The following is a 14,591-nucleotide window of genomic DNA, read 5'->3' on the forward strand; positions in this document are numbered from 1 at the left end:
ATCCCAGCATTTTGGGAGGCTGAAGTGGGCGATCAGTTGAGGTCAGGAGTTCAAGACCAGCCTGGCCAACATGGTGAAACCCCGTGCCTACTAAAAAAAAAAAAAAAATCTGGCCGGGCGCAGTGACTCACGCCTGTAATGCTTGCACTTTGGGAGGCCGAGGCGGGTGAATCACGAGGTCAGGAGATTGAGACCATCCTGGCCAGCAGGGTGAAACCCCATCTCTACTAAAAATACAAAACTTAGCCAGGTGAGGTGGCACATGCCTGTAGTACCAGCTACACGGGAGGCTGAGGCAGGAGAATCGCTTGAACCTGAGCGGCGGAGGCTGCAGTGAGCTGAGATCGCGCCACTGTACTCCAGCCTGGGTGACATAGCGAGACTCCGTCTCAAAAAAAAAAAAAAGCCCAAAAATTAATTGGGTGTGGTGGCACACACTTGTAGTCCCAGCTATTTGGGAGGGCAAGGTGGGAGAATTGCTTGGACCCGGGAGGCAGAGGTTGCAGTGAGCCGAGATCACGCCACTGCACTCTAGCCTGGGTGACAGAGTGAGACCCTGTCTCAAAAATAATAAAAGAAGTTTACTGGTAAATTTCCTTTCTTGCAAAATACTGCTATCTTTTGGCTTTTGACACATAACAGACATTAGTTTAAGTTTCTGTATGTTTTTGTTTTTGTTTTTTTAATCCTGGAAATCCAGATTCTGGTAGTCTTTGAAGAGGGTGGTCACTGGGTGAAAATAAACTTTCTAGTCTGCATAGTTGAACTTAGAGGAAGTAGGTATTCATTCATACGCTAAACGTTTATTGAGAACCTGCAATGCGCAATACAGGGTAATAGGCGCTGGGCTACAGAACAGAAATGAATAGAATGGGATCTTTGTGTAGGTGACTGTCTAAGGAAATACTGACTAAGTGTGTTAATTGCCCTTTTAGCAATTGAGAACATATTGCTATTGGGGGTACATGGCCAATTCCCTGTGTCACATGGAGGGTGAGGTGGGGCACATTAGGGAAGGCCTCCTGACAGAGATGTTACTCAAATTTTGGTGTTGTTAAATAGTGTTGTTAAATAACACAAGAAGTGTTATTTAGATGGTGGTTTAGCAATGAGAGTGGTAAAGCTGTTTTAGACATATGAACTGGCATGTGTAAAACTACCTAAGCATTAGAGAATGCAGTACATTTTATTTTTTTTAAGGTTTATATATTGATCAGTTTTAATGTTGATAGATAAAGGAGTTAGTTCTTAAAGATTTTTCAAATGAAAAGTATCAGTACCCTGCTCCTCCTCCTCATTTCCTTTTTGGTGGAAGAATCCACTGTCAACTCTTATAGCCAGGTCATAGGTTTCTCCGTCTTTCTTACTGTAACATATTGTTTATTACTGATTTAAGCATTGTAGGCATTACTTCTTGACTTCCCTGCATAGAATATGAAAATGTAATTCTTTTATACCCTGTGTCCTTCCTATCCCACCATCCTCCCAGTATACTTGATTGTATAAAGACTATTGAAAGCATATATCATTATATCATGATTAATTTTATTTCTTATACATAGTGTTTCCAGCCTCCACCCTTGTATTAATAATTTTATTTGCTTAGTATACTGAGAAAGTACCATAAACTTGGTGGCTTAAAACAATATGCATTTATTAGCTCATAGTTCTGTAAGTCAGAAACCTGGGCATGCCATGTCTGAATTCTCTGATCAGAGTTTAATGGACTGAAATTGAGGTGACTGCCAGAATAAATTCTTCGCTGGAGGCTTTGGGGAAGAATCTGTTTCCATACTCATTCAGCTTGTTGGCAGAATTTAGTTCGCTGATTTGTAGGACTAAGGTCCCAGTTTACTTACTAGCTGTCATCTAGGGTCCCCTCTTGTTCCCAAGTCCAGCCACATTCTTTGACACATAGCCCCTTTCATGTTCAGAGTCAGCAGTGGGGAAATTCTCAAATGTCAGATCCTCCAAGGGTTTTAATCTGTGACCTCCCCTTATGCCACTAGCTAGAAAATACTCTCTTTTAAAGGGCTCTTGTGAGTAGGTCAGGCCCACCTGGATAATCTTCCTATCTAAGGTCAGTTGATTTGGGACTTTAATTACATCTGTAAATTATTTCTTCGCAGTAGTACCTAGATTAGTGTTTGAATAACTAGGGAATGGTGTGTGTACAGTAGTGGCCAAGAACCTAGGTAATCATCTTAGATTTCTGTTTAGTACCCTTAGTTGTCTATGCAGTTGAACCTATTCTTTTCACTTGTTATCTACAGATTTCTTCAGTGGTGTTTTGTTACTTTCATCATCTTGAAGAGATACGACAGATTCTTTGTTTTTGTTTTTGTTTTTTTTTTTTTTTTTACAACTTAAGTTCTAGGGTACATGTGCACAACATGCAGGTTTGTTACATATGTGTACATGTGCCATGTTGGTGTGCTGCACCCATTAACTCGTCATTTACATTAGGTATATCTCCTAATGTTATCCCTCCCCACTCCCCCGACCCCATGACAGGTCCCGGTGTGTGATGTTCCCCACCCTGTGTCCAAGTGTTCTCATTGTTCAGTTCCCACCTATGAGTGAGAACGTGCTGTGTTTGGTTTTCTGTCCTTGCGTAGTTTGCTGAGAATGATGGTTTCCAGCTTCATCCATGTCCGTGCAAAGGATGGCTGCATAGTATTACATAGTGTGTATGTGCCACGTTTTCTTAATCCAGTCTATCATTGATGGACATTTGGGTTGGTTCCAAGTCTTTGCTATTGTGAATAGTGCCACAATAAACATACATGTTCATGTGTCTTTATAGCAGCATGATTTATAATCCTTTGGGTATATAGCCAGTAATGGGATGGCTGGGCCAAATGGTATTTCTAGTTCTAGATCCTTGAGGAATCGCCACACTGTCTTCCACAATGGTTGAACTAGTTTGCAGTCCCACCAACAGTGTAAAAGTGTTGCTATTTCTCCACATCCTCTCCAGCACCTGTTATTTCTCGACTTTTTAATGATCTCCATTCTAACTGGTGTGAGATGGGAGATATGACAGATTCTTATGTGCTCTAGTTTGGACTGGTTTTACTTAGGCTTTTACACAGCTGTTGTGACTGGATTTTCTTTCACTGCCTATCCTTTCTGTGGGATGTCTGTTTCCTGTGCATCATGTCATATCTTTTCTTGTTTTATATTCTTTTTCTGATGGCAGCCATGAATGGCAGTAGCGTTTTGCAAAAATACATAGGAGGTAAATTTTTTGTTTTGAGATATTGCATGTGTGAAAATGTCTTCATTCTAGTTTCAAATTGATTAGTAGTTTGGCTGGTATAAAAGTCTAGGCTTCCCCCTCAAAATTTTGGAGACTTTTTTTTTTCTTTGTCTTAAGACTTCCAAAATTGCTCTGGGGACCCTGGAGCCATTCTAATTCTTGATTCTTGAATGTATTACCCCTCCTTCCCTTTTCTGGCAACTTGTGTGATCATCTCTGTGTTCCTGTTTTCAGTTTCATGATGTGAGTGTCTTTTCATCTCACTGTTCTGGACACTTGGTGGACATTTCAAGCTGGAAACTCATGTTCTTGAATGCTAGATGACTCCATTGTATTTTATTTCTTCCTCTTCGTATTTTTCTTTTCTTACTTTCTGAACTTTTGTTACTTACATGATAGATATTCTGAACCAGTCGTCTGATTTTCTTTGTTTCCTTCTGCTTTTTTTTCTCTTTGTCCTTCTGTTCTACTTTCTAGGGAATTTTCTCAATTTTATCTTTCAGCCTTTTTATTGAGTTTTTCTTTTCTGGTGACATGTTTTAATGCCTATGAGTTCTTTTGTGTTTTCCTGAATAATTCTTTTGTACAACATTTTGTTTTTGTTTTATGAATGCAGTGTTTTCTTTAATGCAGTATTTTAATTACCAAAGATATTAATGATATATTTTTCCAAGCTTTCATCTCTGCCTGGTCTCTGTTTCTTTTAAGGTGCTGTTTTCTATTTAGTTAGTTGTTTTGTTTTCTGTTTTTCATAGCAAACATTTTAATCATATCTGTTGATCCTCGGTTGCCTTCTCTTATTTACTTATTTACTTTCTATTATGAAAAATTTGAAGCATACACAAAAAAGGAAGAAGAGTGTGATGAATCCTGAAGCATCACCCAGCTTCAAGATCAGCATTTTGTCTGTATGAATTTAGGAGTGGACACTAAACAGCTGAGTGGAAGGATTGTGTGTGTGGTGTGGTGGGGAGGCTTGCTGATTGTGGTGGTTTTTTGTTTTTTTTTCTTCCGAGACAGAATCTCACTCTGTTGCCCAGGCTGGAGTGCAGTGGTGCGATCTCGGCTCACTGCAACCTCTACCTCCAGAGTTTAAGTGATCCTCCTGCCTCAGCCTCCCTAGTAGCTGGGACTACAGGCATGCACCAACATGCCCGGCTAATTTTTGTGTATTTAGTGGAGACAGTGTTTCATCATGTTGGCCAGGCTAGTCTCAAACTCTTGACCACAGCTGATCTGCCCGCCTTGGCCTCCCAAAGTGCTGGGATTACAGGCATGAGCCACTGCTCCCGGCAATAATCGCGTGTTTTTCTTTTAGGATGGTCTGGTTGGGTTTTGTAGGAGAATGTTTTCAGGTTAATTTTTTAAGGTCTTTCCTCAGTGAAGGACCCCTAAGTCTCCTACCTGTTACATGCTGATGTAATCTTCCTGTTTTATGTCATATCCCTGTTCTTGATTACCTGGTATCTTCCTGTCTTGAAACCATCTGTTTTATCTTAGCAGAAAATAAATAGCTGGTTTTATTCTGGTTCAGAGGAGGGCCAGTTATTTGTCTGCTTATGTATCTGGATGAGATCTTGGCATCAAACTGCTTTCTAAACATTTTCTAGAAGTCCTCTTATTATGAATACTTCCTTTTCACTGTCCTCCAATCCTCTGTCCCCAAATGCAGGCATGCATGTGCACACGCAGTTGTGCACACACACACACCTCTCAAAATACCTGGTGCCATTAGTTCCTCAGTCTTTTTTCTGTAGTGTAAATCAGGTAGTTTGTTTTTTCCTGCTCCCCTGCTGGATTTTAGTTTTGGTTTCTTAGTTGGCTAAATCAGTTAGCACTTGTCTTTCTTCCCAGCTTCCAAAGTGAATTACTTTTATCTCTTCTTATGCTGTCTTTGTATTTCTGTTTTTAGTTCTTTTTTTTTTTTTTTTTTTTTTTTAATCCTTTTGTATCCTTTTAGTTGGCTTTGGGAAACAACAGTAGTAAATGCATGTATTGAAACTGTTCCTCTGTTAGCTTTCTCCAGATGTTAACATAGTGATTTCTAACACTGTGCATTATTTGGTATAGCAGGAACATAGTGTACAGAGCTTGTGTAGGGGGAACTGGTCAGGAAGGCTAAGCGAACATCTCTTGAAGGTCAGAGGAAGAAATGTTATGACTTTTATTTTAGAAAAGTAGTCAGGGCACCACTGAGGACACTAGTTTGGAAGTGGATAAAACTAAGGTCAAATAGACTAATTAGGAGACTGTTAATCAGAAAAAAAGATGACGAGAACCTGAATTATGGAGAGAAGGGGAAAGATTTGAAAAATATTTAGGAGATATTTCTTCTTCTTTGAAGAGGAAGAACCAGGAAGTAGTCATGATATAATTTATCACTAGGTAGATAGTGATTCATGTCACTTGAGTTAGTAAATACAGGAAGAAGAACTGTGTTTTAGGAAGACAATGAGTTGGTTCAGTATTAGAGGTTGAGATAACCTTCTGGCTGATAATGTGCTATAGTTAGTTGATTGTCTGGCGTTCAGAGTTGTTGCAGATATGATAGATTTGTATATCATCAGTGTGTTCATGGGACATGAGAAGAGAGCCGAGGATACTACCCTGAGAATGGTATTTGGAGGGTGCTATTTTTTTTTTTTTTAACTTTTCTTTTGTGGAAAAAATTATAGATTCACAGGACGTTTGAAAGATTGTATGGAGAGAAATCCCATGTGTCTTTCACCGAATTTCTCCTTACATCTTATGTAATTATAGTAGAATATTAATTCTCCCCTCTTTAATTATTCCTGGTAGTTTTCTTATTTTAATAACCGATGAATTTATTTTTGAACTTTTAGAGCATTGTAGGCAGTGTCTTGTAGTTACTGTGGGCCCAAAGGGTGCTTACATTTACTTAAAGCTGCATATCAGGGATTGGACACATTCTTTAGCCACTAGAATTATAAGGTATTGAATATCTTCAAGCGTTGATGAAGACAGTGTGTTATATAGTATAGTAGAATTAATATTCTACTATAATAACATAAGATGTAAGGAGAAATTGGGTGAAGAATACGTGGGATTTCTCTATACAATCTTTGAAAGCAGTGTGTTTAGCAATTGCTTACTTTGGTTTTGCTAATGCTAGCATATTTTGAATATTGGAATATGCATTTAAGTAAGTAGATAAATTTTCCAAGGAAATTTTAAGTCTACTTGATAATCAAAATGAACTTGACTGTTTTTTTTCTTAATATTCTTTCTTGTTTGTTTCATGAAAGATTGAGCTGTGGAGAGTGAAATTGAAGTGAGTTTTAAGGCCCAATGTGTACTACTCTGTTAAATAATGGCATTTTCATAATTCTCTTCCTTTGGAAAACTCCTTAATAAAGACTTCCAAGTGGTTTTTCATTATTAAAAGGGCCAAAATTATATTTAACATAAGTTCTGGAGATTTAATATACAGTGCAGTGACTGTAGTTAAAAAATAATGTATTGTACACTGGAAAATTGCAGATAAAATCCTAACAATTGAACTTAGTAGTATGTGTCATCAAAAGGGGAATACATATATACTGTGTGGCATTGTAATTTGCTTTGAATTATACTGACATTTGAATTACCTCTTAGGTGAGGAGGTATTTCGTAATTTATTTGGTTTCCTTTTTGTGTTCATCAAATTATAGATATTATTATGTTTTACAGATTGACTTTTTACCCCTTTTGTTTTCTTCCAAAATACCTACTGTGTAATACATTGAATCAACCTCCCTAAGACAGTAATTCAACAAACTAGAATTTTAGATCGAAACTTCTCTTCTTCTTCCATCTTTGTGTTCCTGATTCATTAAAAATATTATCAAAAATTCTTAAATATGTTGAAAAGATAACAAAAACGCCTTTGCCCTCATCCCAACATCATCCTTTTTCCTTTCCCGTATCTAAGAAGCATTAACAGTTTTTTCTGTTTGCTTCCAGAAACATTTTTGTGTATACCATATACAGATATCTAGATATTTAAAAAAATTCTTTGACATGTGGAATTGTTATACACACTTCTGCACCTTTTAAAAAGAATTTGTTTGAGAATTTAAAATTCTGTGTCAAATCCTCCCATCCTTTTTTTTTTTGTGTGTGTGTGTGAAGTGAGGAGGTCGACAGATTCTCACTCTGTCAGAGTGCAGTGATGGGATCATAGCTCACTGACTGCAGCCTTGAATTCTGGGGCTCCAGCGATCCTCCTGCCTCAGTCTCCTGAGTAGCTGGGACTACAAGCAGGTACCACCATGCTTGGCTAACTTTTAAATGTTTTTCAAGAACAGAGTCTTGCCATGTTGCCCAGGCTGGTCACCAACTCCTGGCCCCAAGCAGTCCTCCCGCCTTGGCCTCCCAATGAGTTGGGATGATAGGCATGAGCCATGGCGTTCAGCCCCTAAAATCTTTTTTAATGACTTTTCAATATTCTTGAATCTTTTCCATAATTCAGTTACTTTACTGATGAACATTTAGGGTGGGTTCATTTTAGATTAATTATTTAGGTGAAAGCATCTATAGAATTTAAAATACCAATGTTAATATGTCATCTGTAGAGACAGGGAGAGGAAAATACATATTTCTTATATGTGCAGTCTCTTAAAATGAACAGATGTATGTAGCCTTGACATAAATATTTTTTTAACTGCCAATAGGCAATTGAATAGTATTTTTAAATTTTTCCTTTCCAATTATAAACAGAACTTTGTTTTACTATTACTTGTAATTAGGACCTTCCTAAAAATATGATTCATTTTTTTAATTGGTTTTAGGGCTTTTTATATGATAGGTAATTTTTTGGTGGGGGATGGGACATTAGAGTGTCTTATTATAAGTTTTATTTATACTTCCTATAGGGATTAGGAGCAGACAGCAAGAACCTGTACCCTTTCCTGCTCCCAGTTATTCAACTGAGTACAGATGTTTCACAGCCTCCACATGTTTATCTTCTGGAAGATGGTTTAGAATTATGGTAAGAGGAAAAACTTAATACCATGGATCTTATTTTATTCGTGACCTTTCCTACTCTCATGCCAATAAAGTTAAGGTCATGTAATAGGGCTTTAAAAACAAAGAATGGAAACTCTGTTTCTTCAAACTGGGGCATATATCTCCTTTTTTTGGCAGCTGTTACTCAGTGTAGGATTATAGTAGACAAAGGGGGACATTTCAATAGGAACTCAGCTGCATTTCATATTTTGGAATTTGTCATGTAATATGGGGTCTTGGTAACTTTTCCAAAAAGTTACTGACTTACAATTTCCAGTCTGTTAAATGAGATGTTTGGGGGATATTGAGGTCCTCTTACTACTTAACCAAGTATTGAGATATTATACCTCAGCTCCAAATGCTAATGCGACTTACAGTCTTAACTTACTGTTCTACTGAGTAAATTAGTAGTATGCGTTATTAAGAGGTCAAAAAAAATGCCCTGCTTCTGTGGCAGCTCAGTGTGACAAAGGCTTATTGACTGCCCACGGTGTGTAAGCAACTGTGCTAGAAAATCCTTTTGCTTTATTAAGCTCGCTTTACTGTTGTCAACAGTTTTCTCCAGAGACAATCTTTCAATAATACATGAAAAGTTTCAAAATCCCATTATGTAAATTGATAGTGCAGTTAAAGAAAGCAAGTCATAGAAATCAACCATAAAAGAAATGGACATTTGATTCTCTTCATCCCTTCCTCCCTCTCTCCCTTTGGAACTGTTTTTGTTAGATGTCTAGAATTTAACAGTTTTGGTTCTTAGAAATTACCTTTGGTGCAAATTATAAATAATGATCTTTATCAGAATATGAGATGAATGACTTTAAAACTTTACTAGTTAGATACTTATTAATTTGTGGTTTGCGTTCCTCAGAAAGGTGTTGTTCAAACTTAAATGGCATGTATATGGTTTGGTTGTAAATTAGCCTGTTGTTGAAATATTTTATATTCAAACATTTATATTTGTATACGGATGGATTACTTTAGATCAGAGGTTGGCAAACTTGTACTAGACAGGACCAGATATTAAATATTTTAGGTTGAGTCACACAGTCTTTGTTGCAACTATTCAACTCTGCTGTCAGTGTCAAAACAGTCATAGACAATACGTAAGTAGGTATGGCTGTACGCCAATTAAACATCATTTATAGAAATAAGTATGTGGGTGGATTTAGCCCATGAGCTATAGTTTGCCATCCTCTGCCCTAGATTGTAAGATAAAATATTAATTCCTGGCATATAAATAATTTTGTGTAAACATGTAGATACTATATGATGTTGAATGTTAGAAAAAATCCAATATTAAAGAGATTAGACTCAGAATTATCAGTATTACTGACAATATATTAATGTGTTATTAAAGGTGTAGATATTTTCAAGGGATTACATTAAAAAGTAATAACAAATGCACTGCTTTGTTAATGGTAATGTTTTTTCCTAGCCTTTAGTTATATGCTCATAAAAATAAATTATTAGGAGAAAATTTTTTTAATTACCTAATTTGTTAATAGTTGAGTTTCTTTAAAGAGAGTACATCCTTCTTCATGAATTTTTCTTGATGGGTTAGAGTTTATATTTGAAATCAGGCAAACATAGGTGCCAATCCCAGTTATACTACTGCATTATATATGTAATTTTAATAAGTTAATCATCTTTGGTGAACCACAGTTTTCTTATCTTTAAAATGAAGAATAATTCCTACCCTTACATGGTTTTTGTGAATATGAGATAATGTTTGCTGAAGTGGTTGGCACTTTGGATATGGCATTCAATGCCTGAGGATAATTAAAGATTGCCTAGGAAGAGAAGGACAGATAGAGAACATTCTGCCCAGGGCAGAATTCTAATGAACTTGTAACATTTTGAGGACACGAGGAGCCATCTACAAAGACAGAGAAGAGCTATTTACTTACATAGTAGGAAAACCAAGCCAAGAGAGGAGAATGTTTCCTAAAAGAGGAGAGAGTGGTCAACTTTGTCAAATGTTGCTGATTTTCCTAGTAAGATTAGTATAGAGATGTGAATTTGGCCACATGAAGATGATAGGAGGGTTTTCACCGGAGTGGTAAGAACAGAAATTAGAACTGGAATAGACTGAAGAATGAATTGAAGGTAAGTCCGTACAGACTATGCACACTGATAACTTGTTTGAGAGCTTTTACTATTAAGAGGAGCATAGACATGGGGCAACAGCTGGGTAGTGTGGGAAATGTGAAGATCTAGAGGAACAGGTGAGGCTGGATTGAGAGAGTGGGATAAGTGAAGGAGGCAAAAAGGGGTGGGATTCAGAGCTCCAGTGGAAGGAGTTGAATTTTGGTAGCAGCTGGGATACTTCATCCATTTTAACTGGAGGCAGAAGGTGGTTTTCCAAATTTTGTAGTGGAATGAGATAGGGAGGTGTTCCATCCAATAGCTTGTATTTTCTCAACAAAATATGAAGCATCGTCTTTAGTGGGGAGTAATGGGCTGGATTATGAGCGTGCACAAGATATGAGAGGTCTGTAGGTGAGAGAAGGTATAAAGTAGTTATCTTAGAGAATGGGAATTTGAATTTATTAGGGATAAAACCAGTACACCAGTTGATGTTTAGGGTCACGAATATAGAGTGAAACTCTCAGACTGATTATGTGATTTATCTCCCACTATGGCTTTTTATTTTCCTCTTGATCCATCTCACTAGAGATTTGTCAGTTACTAGTCTTTTCAAAAACAACCTTTGGCTTTGGTTCTCTTTGTTGCGTATCTGTTCCCTATTTATTAATATCTGTTCTTATGTTTATTATCTTATTCTACTTGCTTTAGGTTTATGGGCTTGTTGTCATTTGATCTCCATTCTAAGAAAATCAGCTCATCAACTTTTAGCCTTTCTTCTATCTTAATATAAACATTTAATACAATAAATTATTAAACAGAATTTGAACAAAAGACTTTGTATAGTTTTTTGTTTCTAAGAAAATTGGATGAGGTAGTAATGAATACTGGTAAGCAGGCAGCAGTATCAGCTATATCTTATTAAATGTAATATGATCATTTAAAAAACAAAACAAATTTGATTGCTTTTTGCTATTTGCTCAAAAGATCATATCTTTCTCTTAAGAAAAAACCTTTCTTTTAAAAGAAACTTGATTTCCTAGGATAAACTTTACTTGGTGGGGAATTCCACTATTAATGCATATTATAAACATTTTTCTAATATTTTATCTAATTTTATTTTTTCTTCTATTAATGATTTGCATCTATGATCTACATTTTGTGATTCTTTTTGATTTTATATCAGTGCTATGTTTAACAATTTAAAAATTGTTTTCATTGCACTGGAATGATTTTTGTGATATATAACAATCTATTCTTTGTATGTTTGAACAATTAATTAAGAAAAGGAACTGGAAATAGACCCACGTTGGGGGCCAGGGGTTCTTTACAGTTTTGATAGCATCATCAGGTTATTCCTCAGTTTTTAGTTTTTATAGCCAATATTAGATTTTGAATAGGCTTTCCCCTCCTTTCCTTGCTGCTGTTTTGACAATCAAAACAATCCTTGTTTTGAGGGTTGGGGGATGTGAACAGATAGACCAATCACACACTTCTGTGATAACCCACCATGGATGTGTATTATGTCATGGATTGTGGTCAGATTAGTTTGTAATTTGCCTTTGTTGCACTAAACCTTCCATGTATACGTATTATATTATGGATTGTTTCATAACTGCTAGTGCGGTCAGATTGGCTTGTAATGGCCTTTGTTGTACTAAGTTCATATTTATTAAGCATTTAGCATAAGTTTTACTAACTTATTAGCCTAGTTTCCCATCGAAGAACACATCAATTACATGTGGCAGAGGAACATATCAAGAAAATCAGAACAACAAAATAACTTTTTTACCTGTTTGACCAATCCGTAATGGTTATGCTTTTGGTTTATTGTTATAATTTCATTATTATGGATACTTTAGTATATACAGTTGTGTCTTTCTATCAACAGGGAATTGGTTCCAGAACTACCACATATACCAAAATTCATGCATACTAAAGTCCCGCAGTCAGCCCTGCGGAACCTGTGTATATGTGTATGTGAAAAGTCAGCCCGCCATGTACTTTGGTTTTGCATCCTGTGAATACTGTATTTTTAATCTTGGATTTGGTTGAAAAAGTCTGGATATAAGTGGACCCACTCAGTGTAAAGCCATGTTGTGCAAGGGTCAGCTGTAGTTACTTTCCTTACTACCTTTGCTATGTATGTAGAAATATTACATAATTTGCAGACAGGTTTTTATTTTGAGGCATTTGGTTAATTCTTTCTTAGATACTTTTTATAACTTAACTGATTATACACTTACCTTTCTTCATTTAAATGAGACCTTTTAAAATATTTAAGTCATATGTTAATGGCTTTAATGGGCGTGGAAGGTGGTTTAATCATCTGTTTTTCCTTCCTAGGTTAGTAACTTTGGAAAACAGTCCATGTATTACACCAGAGTTGCTTCGTATATTTCAGAATATGTCACCACTTCTTGGTATGTGTTAAAGCATAAACTTACTAATGTTTTTTAATGCAACCATAATTTGGAGGCATTGAAACAAATTTGGAGGCATTACAACAAAGTTGTAAGTTGAACTTTTAGTTTAGATTCAGGGGATATATGTACAGGTTTGTTACATGGATATATTGTGTGATGTTGAGGTTTGGGGTACAATTGATTCTGTCATCCAGTTAGTGAACATAGGACCTAGTAGTTTTTCAACCTTTGAGTTCCTCCCTCTGCCCTCTAGTAGTCTGCAGTGTCTATTTTTGCCATGATTATGTCCTTGAGTACTCAATGTTTAGCTTCCATTTATAAATGAGAACATACATACCTTCCATTTTTATTTAATCCCTAATATTGACAAATAAGTCTGTTGGTGGTGTTTGTTTGTTTTGTTTTGAGACAAGGTCTTGCTCTGTTGCCCAGGCTGGAGTGCAGTGGTATGACCACAGCTTACTGCAGCTTCGAACTCCTGGACTGAAGCAACTCCTCTAGCTTCCTGAGTAGCTAGAGCTACAGGCACACACCACCACATCTGGCTATTTTTTTCTTTTTTTGGAGATGGAGTTTCGCCCTTCTTGTGCCGGCTGGAGTGTAATGGTGTGATCTCGGCTCGTGGCAACTTCCACCTCCCAGGTTCAAACTGTTCTCCTGCCTCAGCCTCCTGAGTAGCTAGGATTACAGTTGTGCACCACCACACCCAGCTAATTTTTATATTTTAGTAGAGACGGGGTTTCACCGTGTTGGCCAGGCTGGTCTTGAACTCCTGACCTCGTAATCTGCCTGCCTTGGCCTTCCAAAGCGCTGGGATTATTAGAGGCAAAAAATGTCCCTGAGGTATAATGAATGACACACTGGAAAAATAGACTCACTCTTTGAAAATACCAGCAAATGTGGACTAAAAACAATTGTAACTGATTAAAAAATCATTTTCTCGCCTTATTTGTTGGATGACCATGGTGGTTAGATAATGTGATTAGTTCTTCACATTTTCTCCTAAATTTTTTGTTACTCTTTTCAAATAATAATCAAGGTAACCATTTGTTTTCCAATAAAGAGCCATTTGCTGTTTGTTATCTAGAGTCCCCATAAAAGGAAAAACTTAACCAAAGATGAAGTCAGTGGCAATAGGTGTTGATCTACTAGAAAAAGAGAATAGGGTTCTTTGGTGAAGGCCTTTTTAGTTCTGTTCTACCTAACTTGGAGACTACATACCATGCTACTTTAGGCAGTCCATAGGCTTCTTTATATTTGACCTAGGATTAGACACCTCAGCCAGCCCTTTTACCAACTTTGTCATGAAACATTCAGCTGCTTCCACATATGTGTGATTTCACACATTGGTCTCATTTCACCCTGTTTTCCACCTCAAATTCAGCATGCTTAGTCTCCACAATGTTCAGTTCCCTAAGAGTGATGGGAGAGGGATTGGTAACCAAGAAGAAGAGATTTAAATGGAAAGCATGTGACTTACTTTACTATAACTGTATGACACTATTTTTTAGTGTAGCTTTAGGTAAGTGCTCTAGTGTAGTGGTTTTTTTGTTGGTGGTGGTTTATTTGTTTGTTTGTTTGTTTTGAGACAGAGTCTTGCTCTGTCACCCAGGCTGGAGTGCAGTGGCTCAATCTCAGCTCAGTGCAACCTCCGCCTCCCAGGTTCAAGCAATTCTTCTGCTTCAGCCTCCTGAGTAGCTGAGACTACAGGCATGTGCCACCATGCCTAGCTAATTTTTGTATTTTTAGTAGTGATGGGGTTTCACCATGTTGCCCAAGCTACTCTCAAACTCCTGGCCTAAATGTGATCC

General features: G+C 37.0%; 1 protein-coding gene across 5 annotated transcripts in view; it reads left to right on the forward strand.

Moving 5' to 3' along the window:
- Positions 1-14,591, forward strand: part of IPO11 (importin 11) — a 220,575-nt gene that overhangs the window by 102,176 nt on the left and 103,808 nt on the right. For 4 of the 5 annotated variants that reach the window (XM_063664841.1, XM_054488214.2, XM_063664843.1 and 1 more), the window contains exons 21-22: positions 8,137-8,252; positions 12,701-12,777. The exons of the other annotated variant lie outside the window; for it this stretch is intronic. In XM_063664841.1, coding sequence (XP_063520911.1) covers positions 8,137-8,252; positions 12,701-12,777 — 193 coding nt within the window. The remainder of the gene's footprint in view (positions 1-8,136; positions 8,253-12,700; positions 12,778-14,591) is intronic. 5 annotated transcript variants of the gene reach the window in all.

This window comes from Pongo pygmaeus, chromosome 4, assembly GCF_028885625.2.
Source record: "Pongo pygmaeus isolate AG05252 chromosome 4, NHGRI_mPonPyg2-v2.0_pri, whole genome shotgun sequence".
NCBI lineage: Eukaryota > Metazoa > Chordata > Mammalia > Primates > Hominidae > Pongo > Pongo pygmaeus.